This window comes from Rhinolophus sinicus, linkage group LG05 (assembly GCF_036562045.2).
Source record: "Rhinolophus sinicus isolate RSC01 linkage group LG05, ASM3656204v1, whole genome shotgun sequence".
NCBI lineage: Eukaryota > Metazoa > Chordata > Mammalia > Chiroptera > Rhinolophidae > Rhinolophus > Rhinolophus sinicus.
This window is the reverse complement of record NC_133755.1, coordinates 76,593,710-76,607,346: the sequence shown is the minus strand read 5'-3', so window position 1 is coordinate 76,607,346 and position 13,637 is coordinate 76,593,710. Positions and strand designations below refer to the sequence as shown.

Below are 13,637 nucleotides of genomic sequence, written 5' to 3'. Positions count from 1 at the left end.
AAAGGAGGGGAAAGAAGCACAGAGACCACTTTCTAAATTAATAATTACTGGGAGAGGATTATTGTGGGGTTTTTTTCTATGTCATTTCTCTAGGTATTCACAGAACGTAGTTGTTTTTGTATTAACCTCATGGGAAAATACTTTTTCGTCTTAAAATGAGGAAGTTGAATAAAAGTATCAAACTATAAAATTCTGTTATGCTTCAAAGGTGTATGAGATTGGTGTTAAGTTGAAACTGCTTATGGTATATTTGTAAAACTTGGTCTTACTGCCATCATTCTGTTTCAGGTTTACTCCTGATTTCACAGCTTCTAGAGTTATTCGTGAATTGAAGTTTATAACAACCAGTGGCTCTGAATTTGTATTTGTATTGAATGCATCTCTTCCATACCATATGTTGGCAACCTGTGCAGAAGCCCTGCCCAGACCCAACTGGGAGCTGGCTCTGTATATCATCATCTCAGGAATAATGAGGTACTGGTCTTCTTTCGAGGTTGGTGTTCAATACTTGGCACTGTCCATCGAGTGCACAGTGTGTGTCAGTCACTGTTCAGAGTGCTGAGGACCTGCCCACGAACAGACAGGCCTCTCTCTCCGCATAAGGCTTAGGTGTCTGCTCCGTGGCTAGTTGGAACAATCAGAACCAAACCCTCTTTGGTGGTATATACGCTTAAAGTCTTGTCTACCTTTGAAATTTTTATACAAATTAAGTACGTGTTAATTTCTTTAAGGAAAAAACAGTCTCCTACTTTACCAGGTAAAGTTACTTGATTTGGGCACATGTGATTTACTGAAAATAATAGTATATTCTTCATGAAACTGACCTAACCAACAGAAAACCGATTAGAAATAGTTTTCAAATCCTCAATGTCCTTATCTTTTTTCCAGTATTTCTGTGTTTTGAGAATCAGACATTTAGAATCACGTCTAAATTAATTTACATAGTGACCCCACACATCATTTAAGGAAAAGAGTTGGCCTAGAGGTGAAACTAAAAGAAAAAAGCTTCCTCTTGGTAAAAGGAAAAATACCCTCCAGTGTCTGCTCTGATACAAATCATTGTTTCCTCCCTACGAGCCTGCTTATAAATTGGCAAACTTTTACCTGTAGTGCTTTGTTTCTGTCTTATCTGTTAAAACTGCCATGGACGTCGTTGGTTTTTATATCGTATTGTACTCTGCCAAGTTCCTCTACCTTTAATATCAAATTTGGTTCCTCGTGCACCAACGCGTGAACCCGACCCTTCCTATCCACACAGTGCCCTATTTCTCTTGGTCATCGGAACAGCCTACTTAGAAGCTCAAGGAATCTGGGAGCCGTTTCGCAGGCGGCTGTCCTTTGAGGCCTCGAACCCGCCCTTTGATGTAGGAAGACCATTTGATCTCAGGAGAATCGTTGGTGTTTCGTCTGAAGGAAAGTATGTTCACAGGCTGGAAATAAATTCTCTAATACATATAGATTTGGCTGATGTAGCTAAAAGAAAAAATAAGTTTCTTTTCATCTTTGCTTGGAGCGAAAGTCTTAATTCTGATTACGTAATAATAATACCCTGCATGTGGCCTTCAGTTACTGAGAACTCACGATGGGGACCATGTTTTTATTACACTGGTGGGGGTTGAAACATCCTTAGCTCCATTGCTGACTTGATTCCTAAATTTTCAGATAGAGCAGACCGTATAGAGTTGTGAAAAGTATCCCTATTCCTTGTTTTTCCTCACAGTATTTTTATTTGTGGTGGCTGTACCAGTGAAGTATGTATTTTTTCTATCTTAGATTCTGTAGGTTGTTATTTACTGACTGCAGTTGGTCTTTTTTCAGCTTGAACACACTCAGCTGTGACGCCAGTCATAGTCGGGGGTTCTGTGGAGCAGGCGGCTCATCATCCCGACCCAGTGCAGGGAGTCACAAGCAGTGTGGCCCATCAGTCCACGCACACGGCAGTCACAGCAATAGAAACTCAGCTGACGTGGACAACGTCAGAGCCAAAAACAGCTCTAGTACCTCTAGCAGGACTTCTGCACAGTCTGCTAGCAAAGCCAGCACCCTTGTCCTAGACTCCAATGCAGTGGCCCAGGCTCACACAGCTGGCAGAAAATCCAAAGGGCCGAAACAGAGCCAGCACAGCAGCCAGCAGCATGTCCACGGTGCAATGGAGCAGCACTCTCCCTCCCCACCAGCACCACCAGCACCACCAGTGCCTCAGCACCCAGAGCCACAGCCAGGAAGGCTATCCCCCACCCCCCTCACGCACCCTTCCCACCCGGAATGTGCCAGCAGCACAAGGCACAGCTCGGAGGACTCTGACATCACCAGTCTCATAGAAGCCATGGACAAAGACTTCGACCACCATGACTCCCCAGCCCTAGACGTGTTTACAGAGCAGCCGCCGTCACCACTATCTAAAAGCAAAGGTGAGCCTCTGTTGTCACTATGGGAACAGCATGGCGCGTGACCCTGGGGAAGGCCAGTGCATGTGTGAGGATTGGTGGTTGGAATTATGTACACGACTGACTCAGTAGGTGTGCATTTTCCATGTCAAAATGCAAGTAGAGGTGTCCCTGTGTCATAAGAGATAGTTAGGCTTCTTAGATTACTGAACAAATTCAGAAATTTATTAGACATCTACTGTTTTTCTTTCAGCCTCCTGTGATTATTGTGTTACTGTGATAGGTTGAGCTTTTTTTTAGTTAAAATAATTTTTAACACAATGGTAAAATGCAGATCAGTCTAACTCAAAAATGGGATTCTTGCACAACCTGTACTTTAGAGCAGGGGTTGGCAAACTATAGCCGGCAGGCCGTTCACCACCTGTTTTTGTAAGTAAAGTTTTGTTGGAACACAGCCACACCCGTTCATTTATATATTGCCTGTGGCTGCTTTCGTGCTACAACAGCAGAGTTGAGTAGCTGTGGCAGACACCATAAGGCCCACAAACCTGAAAATATTTACTTCCTAGCCCTATAGAGAAAGTTTGACTCCTGCTGTAGAGTCTGCGTACTCTGTTAGATAGCAAATGAATTTCTCTGTGACAATGACTGTCTCACAGTATCCTGTGGGTGAGGCATCTGGGTGCAGCCCAGCTTGGTTCTCCGACTTGCACAAGTCTGCAGTCCAGGTGCTGGCCACGCCAGAAGTCATCTTAAGAATGTGCTGCAGGTGGACCTGCTTCGAGCTTCCTCAGGTGGTTGATGGCAGGATCCATTCGTCCCAGCCTGCTGGATGGAGGGTCTCAGTTCCTTGCTGCCCTGGCCAGCAGCCTGCCATGAGTCCTCTCCATAGGGCCACTCAAAGCAGCTGACTTCTTCAGAGCAAGCAGGCAGGCAAGAGAGAAAATAAGCAAGCTAGCAGGCCAAAAGTCAGTGACCTAATCTTGGAAGTGACATCCTGTCACTTCAGCAGTGTTGTGCTCATTAGAATTGTGGTCCAGCCCACAGTCCAGGAGAGAGAATTCTGTAAGGTGGGCTAATTGGGAGCCATCTTAGAAGTCTGCGTACGCGCGCGTGCGCACACACACGGAGGCTGATGGGTAACTTCCAGGATCTAGTGTGAAAAGCAATAAAGGACCTCTAGCTGTATTTCCATTTAACCCTGTACAGCCTGAACTTGTCTGCATCTTCCTTTCTCTGCTGTGGCAGGCATGCCACTGCATGTTTCCAAGTCTCTTCCTCACTGGTGTTCCAGGGAGGTTTGCCTCTGGTTTACACAGGGAACTTGACAGCCACGAAAGCCTGACGTCCCAGGGCCCAGGAGTTTGCTTTCAGAGGATCTCTGAATTGAAGGTGGTTACACAGAGGCCTCTTAGAAGTACAGGCATTTGGATTTGTAAATCAGTAACGTCTTCAATGTCATTTAACTTCTTCTACAGAAGTCTGTTTCTTGTTATCTCATTAATAGAGCTTAACATATTTTATGATAATTTTTATAGTAATATTAAATTAATGCTTAAAGTTTGTTTTTGTTTTTTTGATCAAGTTAGCTAATGTGTTTTTCCCATGTTGAGGGAATGGAGAAAGTAATCAGGTATTACCCCTTCTTACCACAAAGACAGCTTGGCGGTCAAGTGGAGTCCCTCCTTGCCTGTGTCTCAGACAGTCGTCTAACACCAGGGTGACAGGTCCATTTTTATTTTCAGGGTCATTTGTTCACAACATAAATTTTAAAATTAAAAACTGGTGTTTGATTTTCACAGTGGTCGACCTACTGAGAGGTTTATTGATGGCCCATGAGGGCCGCATAGTCAGCCATTGCTGCGCCCACAGGGACCCTGGCCTCAGGCTGCACAGCAGCGACCCCTCGCCTGCTGTCCTTCCCACCGCTGTTCTTCCGAAAGAGTGAAGGGGCCAGGTCTTTACTTTTTCCTTCAATAAGTGTTTTTATTGAAGCAACATATTTGTAGAGGACCCATCTTTTAAGTGCACTTTAAAAGGTGGGCACTGAGCTCAGGATTGCAGGAGGAGAGTGAGTAGTGTCACAAAACCACAGGCTCTAAGCGCTCTGAAGCTTACCCAGCGCTGCATCGGCATGTTTACGTCAGACATGAGCTGTTTCAGGAGCACCCTGGTCTCCCTCTCCCGCGCCCAGTATCTCAAAGGAGAAAGTCTTCCTTGCAATGAGCTCCCATCATTTGTAGCTTTGGGAGACTGTTCAGAATGCCCTCTCTTCAAATGGACGTGATCTCCTGAGATCTCGCCCTCTCTGGATGGATGGCTTGCTGGCCATCTAGCCATTTCTCTGCTCTTTCCTCCAGTCACTGTTCCTCCTAGAAAGTGGCACCCAGACATGCCCTCTGTCCTTGACTGGCCTGAGCAGGGCCTCATACAGCTGGGAAGCCTTTAGATTCCGTACTTCTGTAGTTTCTGCCCGTGACACGTAAGTCCTGGGGACCGACAGAGGCCGTGGCTTGACCGAGGGTTGCAGCCTGAGGAAGCTCTGGCGCTGGGGCGGTCACTTCTCACATCTGCACTAACTGAGAAAACCATGGTGTCTGTGGTTGTCATCGTTTCTGGCTTTGGCCGTCTGAGGGGCAGCTTTATCTAGGGGAGAGAAGCAGAGTCGTGTGGAGTCATCAGGCAGACCCAGATCAAGTCCTGGTCTGCCACTTACTGTGTGACTTGGGAGAAAATTCCTTCTCTGAGCCTCCACTGGTCGTCTTTTTTGAAGTGCAGAGGATAGCTGCTGCTGCTGCGATTGTCATTAGGGCAGGAGATGGCGCGTCCCAGCCTTCGCCTGCTGAGTTGAGAGTTGAGGTGGCTATAGAACTTCCCAGCAGAGATGTCTGCTTGGAATTTGGTCTTGGGGGTGAGAAATGGGATATGCAGAGGACTCAAGACCGTTCTGAAGCAAGGCTGGCAAGAGGTGGCCAGCAGAGAGCGTGACAGGACATGGGTGGGCTAGAAACCAGGTTATGTGGCTTAGAGAGCACCTGACACGTCGGACTGTCAGCAGTGTCCCCTTCTTAGTGTGCGTGCTGGGGGCCACTGAGTGGGAGCGGAGGGAGCGTGACTCTTTAATCTGGAGCCTCACTGTTCTGTAATTTTTAACAAGAAAAAGGGATGCACACGTTGTGGTGGCATTTTTAATGGAAAAAAATGGTGACCATGGTACTTGAGAATCCCTATGAGTCACGGACTAAAAGCCCGTCAAGCCGAGAGAGCGACAGTGCTGGTCAGCGCTCCCGGTGTCGCGGACAGGGCTGCACAGGCCACGTGCACCTCGGTGGCTGGCACTAGTGGGACCCCGGGTGTCCCATGAGGGATCCCAGCCTGCAGGAGTCACAGCAGGCAGCTGTGGGGGCCTAGCCCAGGCCAGATTTATGTCACCCCTCAGCTTCTAACCGCTCACACTGCCTCCAAAAAGAGGAGAAGCAAACGAGGAGATGACTGGTAAAACCAGGTGCCCAGGCCGGGGTGGGGAGGGTGGGTGAGACCCAGTTGCATAGATGACAGAAGGGACACAGTCCCCAGGTACCTGGGTACAGATGAATTGGTAGAGGGGAGGAGATGGCACAGGGCATTGGGGGCTTTTGTTTGAACTGAAACAACAGCTGCTGAGACTGAAGGGAGAGATGGTAAGGCAGAGCCAGAAAACAGGGATAAAGGGTGGAGTAGCCAGATCCCAAGCAGCTGAAATTTCTGTAGACTGGGGTCTGCCGGACTTGGGAGGCCCTGCTGAGGGCCACTGAGGGTCACTTCACGCCGTGTCATTTCTCTCCAGGTACTCTGCAGCCCAAGGGTAGTCGAATGAAGACAGTTATGGGTTCTGCAGGACGGGCGGCAGTGAGACATGGGGTGAGGCCAGCACAGGGGCATTGACAGGAGTGATGGATGTGCCAAGATGGGGAGACCTTAAGCCAGAAGGAAGGAACCTCACAAACTGGGAGAACAGGATAAGTCGAGGGACAGGAGAGCCATCGGACAGCTACAGGGCCAGTGGGGAGCGTCTCGTGGTGTTTGGGGCAGGCGAGGAGAGAAATGCCTGAACGAGGACAGAGCTGCCCTCAACCCGCATTAAATCGTAGTGACTTTGCTTTTGCGTATCCCTGACATTTCACTTCTACAGTAAACCCGGCCCAAATGTAACTGAATGCAATTGTGTGAAAACACTAAATAATTGAACTCTTTGATATGAAGTGTTGGTTGTGGGGCATTTTTTCCTAGGCCTGTGTACCTTATTGGTTCTGTTTAGTGCTGTGAATGGTGTCTAGACAAAAGAAACCTAGAACAAAATAGAGTATATGTCTTCTTGCAAACTCATTATTAATTCCTTCCCTGGGATAGAAGTAAAACTTTATCACTTAATAGGAATTCTTTTCTGCCTTCTATTGGGCTGAACAGGAATCTTCACTATCTAAGCACAGAGCTTAATAAGACAAAATAATGTGGTAATTGCTATAAAATTTTGAAAACAATATTTTTTTCAGCTTAAAGAACTTCTGAAGAGATTTTTCATAGGCCTTTTTGGTGTGTTTTAGTTGACCATACTCATAAGGAATCATTCAGAGTAAGAGGGGAAAATAAATTTGCATGACCAGTACAGACCCCAGTAAGTTGTGTGTTGGTCTTTATTATTTTCTGGCCTCACTTAGGACTTTTAAGCAGCCAGAGGATGAAGAAGACAGACCCCGCCAGAATTAGTGACTCTTGAACCTCCCGTCAGGTGCTGTGCCTGGCTTTACATAGCCTCACCTAGGTCCACAGCTGCAAAAGGCCACGCAGGCTCAGAGAAACCATTTGCTGGTCATTGAACTTTGCTGAAGTAATTCTTTTGGGTGGGAATTAAATGAAATTATTTAGAGTGGGAGAGAGAAAACCAAAGCAACTTGCCCAAACTAGTGATTACAAATTCATTTATATATCACTTAGTGATGACAAGAAAAAGTAAATGAGTGAGAGATTTTTTTATTTTTTTTTAAGATTTTATTGGGGAAGGGGAACAGGACTTTATTGGGGAACAGTGTGTACTTCCAGGATTTTTTTCCAAGTCAAGTTGTTGTCCTTTCAGTCTTAGTTGTGGAGGGCGCAGCTCAGCTCCAGGTCCAGTTGCCATTTTCTAGTTGCAGGGGGCACAGCCCACCATCCCTTGCAGGAGTCGAACCGGCAACCTTGTGGTTGAGAGCCCACTGGCCCATGTGGGAATGGAACCGGCAGCCTTGGGAGTTAGGAGCATGGAGCTCTAACCACCTGAGCCACCGGGCCGGCCCCAAGAGATATTTTTTAAATTTGTAATTCATACTTTCCCTACTTTTTAAATGATTAGAAGTGGTTTAAATTATTAAAGCACATATGACACAGTGAGTAAAGGATAAAAAGTAATTTTTGATGTTTTATCTGTTTCTAATTATGGTGCTATCTCAACAGAAACCTGGAATAACGTTAGTTGTTACCACTCAGTGTTAAATTGAGCTGCAAGTTCCCAGGCAGCTAAGCCCAAAGGAAAGCACTGTTACAGTTCTCATGCAGGACAAGGCAGCCGGGAACTCTTCTGAAAAGGCAGACTTTGCTGCCCTTGAATTCGGGCTTGAATGGAGCACCGTGGCTGATAATGGGCATTGTGTGTGTTACAGAGAATGCTGAAGCGTTGTCCACACAGATGCTTCATGCTGGCCTATCGATTAGTCATCACTCCTCATCTGTGCAGCCTCTGAGGTGTGCCCTCAGCCCACCCACACGCATCTGTGGTGACTCAGGTCACAGTCGGGTTATCTGGTAGGGGTCCAAGTGTCCCGGTCAGTAGGGATGCTGGACCCTTACGCCATGCGGGGGGAACTCAGTCATAGATACTCAGCAGCCTGCGTTATGTTCTTGGGCACACTGAGATCAGCCCCAAGGTGCCCTGAAAGTCGGGACAAGTAGTTTCTGTCAGTGAAGAGTTTTGAATCCACAAATCCACTCAGTTATTAGGAAAAACATACTTAGTTAGGCTTTAAGGCAGTGAAAACACTTGCATTCGGCCCATTTTTCAGAGCAGGCATCGCAGCCCCCTGGACACCTGGCTCTGAGAAGAGGTGCAGCCTGTCTTCTCTCCAAGACAAAGTAGCTGCGGAAGAAGTACTCCCTCTCCCAGGTGGGCGGGGTTGTTGAATATTGGGCTGTTTGAGTCTTGACACGTAATGATCAGGTGTGAGCAGTGTGAGTGGGTTTTGGTGCCTGCTTTCTGCCATGCTCTCCTTTGTCCCACGTCTCTGCCACGGAAGCACACCCACGGATAACACTTAGTCACCAGGCAGGCACCCATAACCTCTCTGCCACCTTCCCGCCCAGCTCAGGTGCTGACCATCCCAGTGAGGCATCATGCTTCCCTCTAATCAGAATTTGTGTATTTGGGGACAGTGGGAGAAGAGAGCATGAGATGGAGGGTTGGGGCTTCAGAAGGCACCCCAGGTTTGCTTTTCCGGCGAGCCCTGTGAATGGATGAGAACGGCCAGCCTTGGCGGGGAGGTACTCACAGGGACAGCAGACCTCTTACCCACTGGAGTCAGGACATAGGCCAGAGCGCTCGTCTCACCAGCACTGGCCGGCCGCATGTCGCTGTCTGTCCCAGCCGATTATAGTCGTCCTGTCTTTCATGTGCTGTGCTCCATGGGTCAGTGATTAGCAAGGAACCTGTCAAATGACAGTTCTCTCTTCAGTTTAGGCATGCAGATTACATCTTTCTAAAAGCATCAGTAGCCTAGGATCCATGGATTATGAATAGAAAATAATTCTCAGTGCTAGTTATGTTAAAAAGAAGTTTGTATGTTCTTAGATTGTGGAAAGCAGCAAGTTTTCTGAAGTATGTCAAAAGCTATGAAAATAAGATAATGCTCACATGCTTTGAACCCGTGAGGTCATATCTGAACATTTAGTATCAGGAATAATCTCACATACGTCATGTTTTAGGGTAGTGAGAAATGGGAATTGCCCAAATGTCCTAAGAACGGGATTTGTAATTACAGTATGCTGACTCAGTGCAGCCTGTCATGAAGTAATTGTGCCTGGAGTGTCCATCTTTGCCAGAAGAATCTGCCAGAAGGCCACTGTCCACTTCTGTGCACTGTGCCCTGTTCCTTTAGTGAGTGAGTGGGCTCTAGCAGTGGTCACCTGTTAGGCGGGTATTTGCAAATCTGCCCTCTTTCTCAGGACGTTAGAATGAGAGATGCAGTCCTTGGCAAGTTGGGAAGAAAGCTGGAATAGCGCTTGGGAGGGTGGCTTTCAGGCCAAATGGACCTGTTATTTGCATGAGAAAAAGTGTGTTTAGCTTTTTTAGAATAAACAACACTTGATGATTCTAAAAGATAAACATGCTTGGCAAGGGTCAGCATGCGCCCCATGACCAAGCCACAGCTGGGTCACGGTGAGCTCCTGGGGGCTTTGTGCTTTTAAATAGAAATAAGACATGCACTTTTTTTTTCCTTATTATTTTCTTTGATTAATGAAAGTGAGCCTCCAGGGAGAATATAGAGGGAAAAGAGAAGTTCGAAGGGCAGCTCTCTAGGGGAAGCCAGTAAAAACATCAGAAGAGTTGGTGCCACACGCGGGTGGTGGTTTGGGGTTGGGGGGCCGTTCTTTGGTGTCCAGGACGGACGCTGGACAGGGAGGAGTGCTGGAGTCGCTGGCGCCGGCAGCTCGGGGGCCAGTGCTCGCCTTTTCAGTCGCCGTCATTGAGGGGCCAGGGCAGCAGCTTAAGTTAATGAAGATGGGCCCTTGGAGGGACAACGTGGAGCAAGTCTTTCATGAAATCAGTTGGTACCCAAGTTTTCAACTTAACTGGTGATTTATTGTTTCTTTTTCCTCCTTTGTGTATCCATGGCTTCAAGATTTGAGTGCAGTGGAAAAAAAAAAAAAAAACACTTTCAGTCCTTTCCTGTTTATTAAGGCAGTTTCAGGCTGTTTTAAATCAGATCGTTTGTACAGAAAGTGCATGTCACCCGGTGAACCTAGTCTGGTAAAAGTGATTAATGGCCGTGGACCATTCGTGGCCCTCCAGGTTGGTCTCGGTCGTGCGGGGAAGACTGAAGGACGCTCAGCATCCACTCGAACTTACAGAACTGGAGAAATCCTGGGGTCCATGGGCCAGAACAGGGCAGCCTCCTGCTGTGGGGAGAGGGGGGGGCCCCCGCCCTTCGGGCTGGGCCAGCGCTGACAGGTGAGCAGCTAGCCAGCTTTCTGCTCGGACAGAGCTTCTCAGTTTTTGAGACTTAAATATCCCAGTTAATGGTTTCAAATCTAGCGCCTCCTGGAATCAGCGTGAAAGGAAATGGCGAAATGACGTTCCTGAAACTCAGTCTGAGCCTCACCTCTGTTTCTAGATCAGGCTCAGCAAACTGTTCTGTCAAGGGCCAGATAGTAAATATTTGAGGCTTGATGTGCCACAGACTGTCTCCGTCACATATTCTTCTCTTTCTTTTTTCAACCACTTAAAAGTGTAAAAATCACTCTCGGGTCACAGCCGTGCAGACCAGGCCACAGGGTCCGATATAGCCAATGGGCCTTGTTTGTTCTAGATGCCGAGTGTGAGTCAGGCGCGCGTGCGCAGCAGCCACAGAACAGCCAGCGTTTAAATAAGCTGTATGAAGTCTCCACTGTCGGCAGGATATGTTTAGGCAGGGTCTCTGCAGCATGGGTCCACCTGTGGCTCGCCCCAGCCCATCTGGTGGTTTTGCAGGTGCAGGCCAAGCTCTGGAGTCGGGATTTTCTGCCACTGTGAGGTCCTGCGAGAATGTCAGCTCCGCGAGGACACGCACTGTGCTGTTGATCCTCCCCGCTGTGTCCCAGGACGCGGGGCAGTGCCTGGGAGACAGCGGCACTCAGGTCGCTTGTGGGTTGGTTTCTTGCCTTGGGAGCACCCACATCTTGTAAAACAATGGGCTTTCTCTAGCCGTGCTGTACTCTTCATGTGTAGCATCACGTGGTATCTATGCCCCAAAACGGCTGGCCTCCCCCGGCCAACAGAGGAAAGGCCAAGGTCACCCGGCTGGTGAGGGGAGAGCCAGGGTTTGGACTCAGCCAGCCTGGCTCTGCCACCGGGGCTCTTAGACCCAAGTGACTCGTGGGCAGCTCGTCCTGGTCGTCCTCATGCTCCCATCTCTGAGCAGATGTGAAAGGATTTCTGGTTTTCACTCCTGTGACTTTTCAAAGCTACATCACCCTCTATGGTATAAAAACGTGTTCTGAGACAGACATGCTGATTTGTCAAAACTACTGAGTGCGAAAACTCACTGAACTGTATGTTTAAAATGGGTGTTTCTTACCATACAAAAATTATACCTCGATAAAGTTGATTTTTTTAAGATATTCTAATCGAAAAGTCAAACATGATTTGGAAAGCTTTACTTAAGAAGGAATCAAGTAGAGAAAGAAAGCTTTATTAATCAGAAAGAGTACAGCCTCTTCCCAAAAGGTTTTAAAGGCAATGTTTTCTAAGCTGTTTAAAAATCAACAGTTATTTTACTTTGACTTTCATCCCCAGGGAAAGGAAAGCCTCTTCAGCGCAAGGTTAAACCACCTAAGAAGCATGAGGAGAAGGAGAGGAAGGGAAAGGGAAAGCCACAGGAGGATGAGCTGAAAGACCCCTTGGCTGACGATGACAGCTCGTCCACCACCACAGAGACCTCGAACCCCGACACAGAGCCCCTCCTCAGGGAGGTAGGACACCTTCCCACAGACCCTGTCGCCACCATGGTCTGCTAGTACACCTGAACGTTTACACTGAACATGCGTGGGTTCTGAGGACGAGCTCCCAGTGTGTGCAGACGTGCCTGCCCAGTCGCTGTCCTGCAGAAAGCAGTCACAGCTCTGGGGATGAATGTCTTCATGTCCCCCAGGGGAGAACAGTGGGGAGCATGCGAATAAAGATAGTTAGCCATTGGAAATGCTCTTAAAAGTGAGGGACTATCTGGGATAATAACGACTCTGGCTCATGAAATGTGTTTCAGATTTTAAGAGTCCAAGAAGAAGTGAAGAAATTATGCCATTTTAATTAGATTGGACTTTTCCTGTCATATCACTGCTGGCACAGGGGCTTCGGTGGCAGCTCACTCCCCACACAGGTAGAGCACTGATGGTCCTGGAGGGCAACGACCCTCGGCTTTAGCAGGCCCCCAGAACTGGGGACACAGGCCAGCACACCAAGAAAGCTGCCTCAGCCCTCAGCTCTGGGCATGCTCGTCAGTATCAGGAGCCCTCGCCAGAGCGCCTGGTCCCGGCGGCCTTGGGGAGTGCAGGTTGTAGCACCGCTGGGGCAGCTCTGAGAGTCTGCGTTACAAGTTGCATGCAGAAGGGAAAGGCGTACATCTGTTCTGGCATTTTTATTTTTAGATAACTATATTTCAAATTTAAAATGATCCTAATGTAGCCTTTAATGCAGTAGACCAGAATTTCTTTTTCCCTTTTAATCTAGTGGCCTGAGGAATCGTTTCCTAAAGCTATCCACAGGGTCATCTGCATGTACTAATTTTTAGAGTAAAATTTATACATAACTATTTTGGGTCGCCTGCCTTTCCCTTTGCATCCTTCACATTTGGGATGGTGCTCTGTGCCCCTCAGTCCACAGGTGGCTAGTATTGGGGTTCTGTACTTGATACCCTTTGACCAGATGACTTCAGAGAAGCTGAGTGCCATCTGCTCGTCTCTGAGTGGAATCCCAACAGTGTCCGTGACAGAAATCAGCACTCAGGAGGCATTTTCAGCACACACTTCTTCACACCTTCCGTCCTTCCTTCCTTTTCTGCCTCTCCAGCCTCTTTCCTGACCACTCCTGATGCCCCTCTGACAACCCTGTCTCTGTATGTGGGCTGCCTAATTCTTACCTGTTGTTCCCTTCCTCCCCCTTTCTCCTTCCTCCCCTGTCATTTCCGTCCTTACACACACAGCTCCGACCTCACAGCCTCCATGCCACCTCCCCGCTGCTTGGTGTCTGTCCCCCTCCTCACCGCCCTTCCAGAAGCTTCACCTGCTCTGATTTCTTTGTCACTGGCCTGTTTGCCAGTTGTGTATATTTTCTTCCCCACTAGATTACAGATGTGATAGGTCATTTCCTCTTGTGTGTCTTTCCAAACCTTGTTCTACCCATTCATTCTACAAATACGTACTGAGCACCTGAGTGCCAGGCCTTGTGCTGCCAAATAGCAGGGGACAAAAGACCAGGTGATTGTCCTCGAG

General features: G+C 47.9%; 1 protein-coding gene across 3 annotated transcripts in view; it reads left to right on the top strand.

The window, feature by feature from the left end:
* Positions 1-13,637, top strand: part of TMEM131 (transmembrane protein 131) — a 177,921-nt gene that overhangs the window by 141,437 nt on the left and 22,847 nt on the right. For all 3 annotated transcript variants that reach the window (XM_019716512.2, XM_019716511.2, XM_074332565.1), the window contains exons 29-32: positions 289-474; positions 1,259-1,417; positions 1,819-2,411; positions 11,947-12,122. In XM_019716512.2, the coding sequence (XP_019572071.2) occupies positions 289-474; positions 1,259-1,417; positions 1,819-2,411; positions 11,947-12,122 (1,114 nt within the window). The remainder of the gene's footprint in view (positions 1-288; positions 475-1,258; positions 1,418-1,818; positions 2,412-11,946; positions 12,123-13,637) is intronic.